At 38.9% G+C, this 10321-nt stretch overlaps 1 protein-coding gene across 1 annotated transcript in view; it reads right to left on the bottom strand.

Moving 5' to 3' along the window:
• The window catches only part of LOC106867335 (GRIP1-associated protein 1), a 97639-nt gene that overhangs the window by 61826 nt on the left and 25492 nt on the right, over nucleotides 1–10321 (bottom strand). Inside the window, exon 2 of the mRNA XM_014912181.2 lies at nucleotides 5797–5863. Within this exon, the coding sequence (XP_014767667.1) occupies nucleotides 5797–5863 (67 nt within the window). The remainder of the gene's footprint in view (nucleotides 1–5796; nucleotides 5864–10321) is intronic.

Below are 10321 nucleotides of genomic sequence, written 5' to 3'. Positions count from 1 at the left end.
AAAAAAAAAAAAAGAAGTATTGTGGTCGATTCCTTAAACTAAAAATTCTTCAAGATAATGCCCCAGCATGGCCACAGTCTAATGACTGAAACAAGTAAGAGATACATGATATACAGATAAACACTCACACATACATTATATATACAAGTAAATACACAAATAATATATTTACAGCCAAATAGTCATACATTATTATTATATACACACGCATACACACAAGTTAGTGAGCTGAGAGCCTCTATACTAGAAACAGCAGTGAAATCATCCTCAAAATATAGGCTTAAAAAAATGAAACGACAGAGATAGACTATGTTAGTCACAGAAACAGATGGCAAGGTCATGGCTGGAATGCCACTGTACATAGCTCTATCAGCTCAGCTTGGGCAGACCTGGGTTTAAACCTCAACAATAACAAAAAATAACAAGAGAAAAACTGTCGCTGTTAGAGCAACAGAATGCACACATCTATTTGTTCACACGCACACACAGCCACTGAGTAAAGCAGGCAGACTAATTGTGGCTATACTAGAAGAGTCTGTACCAGTTGCAGCCACGCACTCAACATGAACAAACCAACAAAGGAAATATTACTGGAGCAGTTTCTAACAATGGGATTAAACAGGTCATGAATAGACAGAAACAAAAAAGTTTGACACCCAACAGATATTTGACAAAAGATATCACAGATATTTGACAAAATATATCACAGATATTTGACAAAAGATATCACAGATATTTCACATTTAAGTCCAGCTATGCCACAAGTATTTTGACATTTGAGTCCAGTACATTACAGGTATTTGAGATTCAACTTTAACCATGTCACAGGTATTTGAAATAAAAATTCAACACATCAAGATATTTGACATTGGAATTCAGCATGTCAGAGGTATTTGACATTAAAAGTTTGACATGCCACAAGCTTTTTGACATTTGAATTTAGCTTATGTCAGAGGTATTTGACATTCAAACTTAGTCATGTCACATATATCTGACATTGACATTTAGCATCAGAAAAGAAAAACGTCTGCTTGGAGCCTGCAGACCCATGAGGCTGAAGCTTGTCCAGCTTTCTAAAGTGTTTAAGCAACTGAACAGGAGGTAAGTCCATCACAGGGTTGATCCTCATTTGCCACTGGTACACTTTTTCAGCTGAGTGGACAACAGCAACATGCAATGAAGTGCAATGTTAAGGAATCAAAACTCTGTAACTTTCTAAATGTAAAAAGTACCCAGTACACTAGGTGCTTTATATATATATATATATATATATATGTATAAATAATACATAAATACATGCATATATCCATACATATATGTACATACCTACATTTATATGTATATGTACATACACATATCGGTACAGGACATAAAAAAAAAACGTTAAACACAATGAGAAACGGAAACATAGAAAACGAACATTTTTCGAACAACAAAAAAAACAAAGAGAAACAAGACATGCAACATAAAGAGTATACCCCTTCGTCAGTTGTCCTTGTTCCATCTGCTCCACGTTTCAAAGTCAAGGACAATACGCGACTTCATTGAAACAGTCCTTCCCACAAAGCAAATTAAATAAAATTCGGGATTTTTTGCAGAGGGTGAAAGTGTTAACAAGAACAGGACAGTGAGAACAAGACAGTAAAAACATATATATATATATATATATATATATATATATATACATACATTATTTATACATACATTATATAAATATATATATATAGTATTCAGTCAATGCAAGGATATCAAGGATATTTTATCCTCATAAGGGATTATTATATCCGAAATTTCACTGGTTTAGTTACCAAAGCTGTTGAGGAACATCTCTTCAGTATATATGGGATTATTATAAATATAAATATGATTAAAGAATGCAGAGTTGGTAAGGATATAAAATTAACTTATTAACATACTGCCAAAAAGAAATCCTACATACGTTTCAATTCAGTCCAATATATAATTGCAAATTCAAAGATTAGAATAAATCCAAAGATTAGAATAAAATTAAGAAATATATATTCATTTTGTGTATGTGTACGCTAATATATAGATGCTAATACACACGATGAATATATATTTCTTAATTTTCTTGGTCGACTGATAAAATCCAATCCATCAACATATAGCTATTTCTAGTGTACTCTAGCCCTGATGAGATTCGACCCAACATTATTCAAAATGGTATTTTATTCTAATCTTTGGAGTTATTTCAACCTTTGAATTTGCAGTTATATATTGGACTGAACTGAAACGTACATAGGCTTTTTTTTTAGCAGTATGTTAATAAATTAATTTTATATCCTTACCAACTCTCTATTCTTCTTCTTTAATTATATATACACACACACACACACACACACACACACACACAGGCATGGTTCTATAGTAAGAAGTTTGCTTCCCAACCACAAGTTTTCAGGTTCAGTCCCACTGCGTAGCACCTTGGGCAAGTCCCTTGTACTATAGCCTTAGGCCGACCAAAGCCTTGAGAGCGGATTTGGTAGAGGGGAACTGAAAGAAGCCCATCATGTGTGTCTTTGAGTCTGTGTTTGTCCCCTGCTACTGCTTGACAACTGGAGCAGGTGTGTTTATGGACCTAAAACTTAGTGGTTCAGCAAAAGAGACTGATAGAATAAGTACCAGGCTTAAGGGAAAAGTACTGCTGTAGATTTATTTAACTAAAAATTGTTCAAGGCAGTGCCCCAGTATGATTAAAATGATTAAAACAAGATAAAATATATATGAGAGAAATTAAGATAAATACATCATCATCATTTAACGTCCCTTTTCCATGCTAGCATGAGTGGACAGCTTGACAGGAACTGGCAAGGCCAGGAGTCACACCATAGTCTGATTTGACATGGTTTCTATGGCTGGACACCCTTCCTAACACTAACCACTTTACAGAATGTTTTGGGTGCTTTTTACGTGGCACCATCCCCAATGCTTTTTACGTGGCACCAGCAAGTTTGTATTATTAGTTCCTATTTCCCATTTCACCATTATTCTGGTTGCTCAGAACTTTGCATTTGGATGCTTAACCAGAAGAGATCCTCAGGGAACACTTTGTTGCAGTAAGTTAGAACCAATACATCAGCTCTCTATCCCTCTAGAATCTAACCTCTCACTTGCCACAGAGCCACTTCCCACAGCTCCACTCCCTCTACCAGCTAAGAAGTCTTCATCTTGCAGGTTACTAGGCGACCCTGCTGGTGTCGGTGCCACATAAAATGCATCCAGTATACTATGTAAAATGGTTGGCATTAGGAAGGGCATCCAGCCATAGAAACCAGGCCAAAACAGACAATTGGAGACTGGTGCAACCCCTGGCCTTGCCACTTCCTGTCAAGCTGTCCAACCCATGCCAGCATGGAAAATGGATGTTAAATGATGATGATGACAACGATGACAATGATAGTAGACTATAGTTAGATTTCGTATAATATGGCAGTGTGTTGTGAAATATGTCTTGATATTGTGCTGCATTATAATCTGTTTTGCCAGAATACGGATGCAATATCACTCAATACTTGATGACTCAGTTTATAAAACTCTGTATCATATATTGTATGTACTGATGTTGCTGGTGGTGGTGGCAGCGGTGATGCTGGCGGTGGTGTCGTTATTGCTGTTGATTACTTACAAGTCAGCTCCAATCAAACAGACACATTATCAAAGATTGTCCAAACTTGAAACCATCCGCTCTTTTATCTTTCAGAGTTTTCTTTTTGTTTTTCCAGTAATAGAGTACATTATCAAATACTGTCTGATTTAAGACATCAGGGTGTGGTTTGAAGGCAATTTGGCTTCTATTTCTGACAGGTCCTTGTTAGAAACCTAAGTGACTGCCATACCATACAGTATTACATAGAATATGTTTTCATGCAAAATAACATATATTAATAATCGACAGATATAAGTTAGTTCAAAACACTGTCATGGTGTAGTACATACCACATTATATGATATATTAAAACCTTACATATATTCATTTGATCATCAGTCATCTACAGATGAAATTATAACATGTTCATGGTATAATTTTTCTGTGCAAAATAATATCATCTGGTTGAAAGTCCTCACTGAATGGTTTTTATTTCAGAGATTTCCTTCTCTTCGATAGATTGTCTTCACTACGACTGGTGAACACCATCTACCTTTGACTATATCGGACAACCACTGACACCACTGGGTGCCTCCATCCTTTAATAGGGTGTCCAGAAATCACCCTCCTCAATTAAGTAAGCTGGGTGGGGTTGCCAGTTTAGTCACTGATGACTCAACCATGCAACAGGTTGGACTGGATTACAGATTACCAGTAAACAAAAGCAACCTCATACACACACATACTTATATAATCATACTGACATAATCATAACGAAGGTTCGTTTATTGCTATATAGTATAGCATGATATTGCAAAGTCTTCTCTATTGTATTACATTATTATTTCATCAAATACTATTGTATAAGTTACACTCACATCACATAAAGTCTGATGTGAACCTGACTGGCTCCAGTGCCGGTAGCACGTAAAAAGCACCAACCGAACATGGCCAATGCCAGTGCCCCCTGACTGGCCCTTGTGCCAGTGGCACATAAAAAGCACCATCTGAATGTGATTGATGCAAGTACCTCCTGACTGGCTCCCGTGCCAGTGGCACGTAAAAAGCATTATCCAAACGTGATCAATGCCAGGCCCACCTAACTAGCTCCTGTGCCAGTGGCACATAAAAAGTACCCACTACGCTCTCGGAGTGGTTGGCGTTAGGAAGGGCATCCAGCTGTAGAAACACTGCCAGATCAGACTGGAGTCTGGTGCAACCACTGGCTCTCTAGACCTCCGTCAAACCATCCAACCCATGCCAGCATGGAAAACAGATGTTAGTGACCAGTGATGTATAACAATATCCAATAGTCTGATCAATCATGATCACATCATCATCATCATCATCGTTTAACGTCCACTTTCCGTGCTGGCATGGGTTGGATGGCTTGACTGAAGACTGGCAAACCAGGAGGTTGCACCAGGCTCCAATCTGATCTGGCAAGGTTTCTACAGCTGGATGCCCTTCCTAATGCCAACCACTCTGAGAGTGTAGTGGGTACTTTTTACATGTCACTGGCACAGGTGCCAGTCAGGCAGCACTGACATCAGCCACATTCGGTTGGTGCTTTTTACATGCCACCAGCACAGGAGCCAGTCGGGGCAAGGGGGCTGGCATTGACCACATTCAGATGGTACTGGCACGGAGCCAGTCAGGGTGGTGGGGTGTTGGCATCAACCACCAGCATGGGGAGCCAGTCAGGCGGCACTGACAATGACCCACGCATGAATGGTGCTTATTGCGTGCCACCAGCACGGGAGCCAATCAGGTGGCACTGGCATCGGCCACAACTACAATTTCCTTTTAATTGTGATTTGATTTTGATTTTGGTCTTACTTGACTTAATACGTCTCCTCAAGCACAGTGTGTCACCTGACAATCCAAAGGTACTTTTTTAAGTGGGCTGGTTATGCAACCCTGGTATAGGCTACGGCTGTGATTTCACTTTACTTCCAGACCTTGGGAGATATGCTGTGACTGAGAAGACCCGATCACATGATATATTTACTATACTCTGTCAAATTATATATATATATATTATGATTACAGCACAATATACTTTGATAAATGGCAGTATTATGAACTGATTGATAATTATACACCCACATACAGTTCTTACAAATTCTTGAAAACAAGAAAAAGAAAATTTTAAAAAAAGGAATAAATTATTCGGTCAGGCCATTTACCTCGTTGTTGGCGCTTACACTGGCTATCAAATTCATAGTTGCTGGTGCGTAACTCCAGAAGCTGGATCTGGAAAATAAACAATAGACAAATATAATTATAAAGTCTGATGTGTGGTGGGGAGGGGGAAGTTTTTTATTCTCTTAAAATTCATGCATTAAAAAAAAAAATGAGGGGGGGAGAAGAAAAAAACTAACAACTTGTTGAAGTTCATCATCACTATCATCATCATTTAGTGTTTCCATTCGATGCTGGCATGGGTTGGACAGTTTGACCAGGTTTCCATGGGTCCATGGACTGCATCATTCTCCATTGTCTAGTTTTGTTTGGGTTCTACAGGGGGATGCCCTTCCTGATGCCAACCACATTACAGCATGTACTGGGTACACGGTCCATGCTGCCATTAAAAGTGAGGTCACCATGCAGTTTGTAAGATTACAAGCCCCAAAATAAGTGGCTTTATCCTAAGGGATGAGGGGTTAAAGTGTGATCGAAGCAGCCACAAAAAAAGCAGGTTTCTTGGTGTAGAGGGTCTACATAGCTACTCCCGCTTTAGAAGAGAGGGTAAGAGTGATCAGGTTGGGGCAGGGAAGAGATAAAATAGTGGTGGGGAGGTGTGTGGATTAGGGTTAGAGACCCTCAAAGTACAAGGTGAGTAAAGGGAATGGGGAGAGTGAGAGATGAGGAATGAAGGTGAGGTGAATATAATCTTTTCTACTCTAGGTACAAAGCCCTTTCGGGGTTGGTAAATTAAGTACCAGTTGCGTACTGGGGTAAATTTAAATGACTGGCCCCCTTGCCCCAAATTTCAGGCAGAAAGGATTATTAATGGATTCCACAACTGCAAGAATTCAGAACCAATTTTCCAGACTGACACACTTAATATCTTCTTACTATAATAAGATTTGAGTCAGTTTTTCCTTCCTTTTCACCTGTCAGTCAAGGAGACCTTTTAGAAAAGGTCATGGGCAGGAACCTCCCTCCCCCCACCTCTTAATATATCATAACATTTTTTTAAAGCATAACTCTGATGAGAGAGGTGAGGTGTTGATAGAGAGATATTTAATGCATTTGGTGCAGGTAGTAAAGAGCTTGCTTCCCAGCCATGGAGTCTCAGGGTCAATCCCACTGCACAGCACTTGAGCAAGTCACTTCGACTACAGCTCCAAGCCAAAAAGCCTTGTAAGCAGATTTCAAAAATGAAATCTGGAAAAAGCTTGTTGAGAGAGAGAGAGAGGGAGGGAGTGATTGTGTGTGTGTATATGGGGGTGGGTGGGTGTTTGGGTGTTCCCTTATCTTCACATCACAGGACTGTCGTAAATGTGCATCATTGTCACATAAGCTGTTTGTTGCCAGTCTTCTCTGTAGAAGAGAAGAAAGGCAACAGAGAGACATTGTCTCACTTAAAACAAGTTGAGGGTTAACAACAGGAAAGGCATCCAGCTGTAGGGGAAAAAAATGTACCTCAACAAATTCTGTCCAATTCATGCAAACCTGGAAAAGTGGACGATAAGCAAAAATGATTGATGATTGCCAGGCTAAACAGCAGATATGTGATTGAATTCCCAGCACAAACATGTTGCTATTTAGGCAACACACACACACACACACACCAGCAGCTACCACCATCCCTGAATGCTTTATACTAAAATTTACCTTTCATTGAAAATGCTACAATAATCTGGTGATAAGTTTTACAAAGTCTTCTTTTCTCAAGAAGAGAAATCTGAAGCAGAAACTTGTCAGGCAACACTTTTGAAAGCTTGGCAACGTTTCTATTAATCTGGGTATTTCGAGAGACCTTGACTTGTTATGTGGGTATTTTTATGACTTTAGAGTTGCTTTTAGCCAAGCAAAATATCTAAAATATACAATTAACCACCACTTGGCATTTTTGCTATTCTTAGAAATACTGAAATAAATTCAATGATTGACAAGGATCATCACCATCATCATCACCATCGTCATCATTTAACGTCCATGTTCCATAAGTTTGACAGTTTGACAAGATCCAGTGGGTCCAAGAACTGCATTGTGCTCCTGTGCCTACTTTTGTATGGTTTCTATAGCTGGATGCCCTTCCTAATATCAATCACTTTAGAGTGCGTACTGGAGGTTTTCCTGTCACCAGCGCTGGTGAGGCTGCCGTGCAGTTTGCACGACTGTGAACCCTGAGAGAAGCAGGAAATAGGGGGTTTAACCAGTTAGTATTTAACCTGGCCATATCCAGCACAAATACCCCACCTGTTTTATGTTACAACAGACCCAGTCCAACCTCTCACACCTAACCTACAATGTCTTTCTAAGAATATACAAACACACCATATACAAAGGAATGTTAATAAATAAGCAATCTGAATGCTAAGGGGTTAAAGTTAGAGAGAAAGACCAGAGCAGAACAGGTTTCTTACTATAAGAGAACTACATGACCACTTGCAATTTAGAAGTGAGGGGGGGGGGGGTCTGGATGAAACTGGAAAGAGATAAAAACAGTGATGGTTAGGTGTTTGGGTGACCCTCAATACCTCCATGATATGATAATAAAGTCATGTTTAATATCCTATATGGGGAAATGATAGTCTTGTCTCCCTGTCACATGCAATGTGTACAAGAAACTTGGTTAAAAAGATAAAAGTTATAAAAAATATTTAAACTGTATAATGAGCAAAATACTGTGTCTTTTATGTTTTCTTCTGTCAGTCATTAGATTGTGACCATGCGGAGCACTGCCTTGAAGTCCTTTTAGCCAAACAAATCAACCCCAGGGCTTTTTTTCCTAGATCGGTACTTATTCTCTCAGTCTTTTTTGCCAAACTGCTAAGTTACGGGGACATAAACACACCAACACTGATTGCCAGGCAGTGGTGGAGGACAAACAAAGACACACACACAAATCCACTGAGACTATAGTAGAAGACACTTGTCTGAGGTGTCATGCAGTGGGACTGAGCCCAGAACCATGTGATTGGGAAACAAGCTTCTTACCACACCTGCACCTATGACAGAATCGTTGATAGATACATAAACAGTGTGATACATTCATGTTGAAATTCTTTTACTGTGCTGACAGAAAGACATGAACACTCAATACAATTGCTGACTGTTCCTAACTGATCAGACCAAATAACAAGGTTAAATGGTTTTATCTAACCTTGTTATTTGCTCTTATCAGCTCTCAATGCTGAAGTCAGTCATAAAACAGAATCACTTTTTAGTTATATGACACACTTTTATTCTCTTTGTTACACTTGGCTATAAATACTTGCTCTCAGCATAATGTTGGCATGTTCACAAGTCATCAGCATTGTCCTCACCATTTGTGACATCCATGCTGACATGGGTTGGACAGTTTGACAGGACTTGACGGGGCCCAACGACTGCATTGTACTCCACTATCTACTTTAGTATGATTTCTGCAACTAGATGTACTTTCTAATACAAACTATTTTACAGCTGGTACTGAATACTTTTTCATGGCTCCAGAAGCATTAATGCTGCCATGCAAGAGCCCTGAGCTAGGAGGTGAGGGATTAAATTATGAGAGAAGGGGACAGAGCAAAACAGGTTTCTTGCTGTAGAGGAGCTACATGACTACTCACATTATACAAGAAAGGGTGAGGAATGATCAGGGTGGAGCTGGAAGGAGACAAAAATCTAATGGTGATGAGGTGGTACCTGGGTGGACTGTCAAGATACAAGGTGAGTAGAAAGGAGAAGGGGCAGAAGAACAGGGAGCCTAGATGAGTAGGGGTTGCAAGAGAGTATGGGGAAATGAGAGATGGGGAATGGGCAAGAAGAGAGAAGTGGGATAACAAATATAAAGATTGGATAAGATTGAAAGAGGTCACCAAATTTCTACTGAAATGCAATAAAGAATTTATTAAAATAACTTTGTCATTACGAATCCAGTGTTTGGAACAAATTAGCCTGAAATTTTGATGGAAGCTTTTAATCTGTTGGAATACTCTGCCTTTATTTCAAGTAATTGTGAAAATAATGAAGAATTATGTAAAATAACTGTCCATGATTAATCTGGGGTTTGGAAGATAAATTAACATGGAATTTTGATGCAAGGTTTTAATTTAGATCACTTTAAGACATGAAGTTTATATCACAGAACCAAGGATGGCGGTCTCAGGTGGGTTGGTGTCAAAAGGGTTTAGGTACACCACAACATTTTCTTTCAAGGAAACCAGTTTTTTGCTCACAAGCTCTTTATATTGTGGACAAAGAAAGAACATGACTACATGAAACCAGTCCTTCACACACACACAGAGTAAAGACAATAAAGAAACAACAAAGGGTGTTTAATATGGCTACGAAGTAAAACAATTCATTAAAAACACTTTTTGGTAGTTTTTTTTTTTTTTGATGGTGGTGGTAGTGGTTCATTTATTTATTCATTTTTTTAACCAAAAGAATTGATCATTGAGAACGGTTCTCTCTCTTTCAGAATGCTATGCAAAAATAAGTTTCATCGAATGATTATTTCCTCTAATCTATGTAACTCTGGTCTCCCCTTTAACC

The sequence above is a fragment of the Octopus bimaculoides genome, chromosome 4 (assembly GCF_001194135.2).
Source record: "Octopus bimaculoides isolate UCB-OBI-ISO-001 chromosome 4, ASM119413v2, whole genome shotgun sequence".
Taxonomy (NCBI): domain Eukaryota; kingdom Metazoa; phylum Mollusca; class Cephalopoda; order Octopoda; family Octopodidae; genus Octopus; species Octopus bimaculoides.
This window is presented reverse-complemented; position numbering and strand designations above follow the sequence as displayed.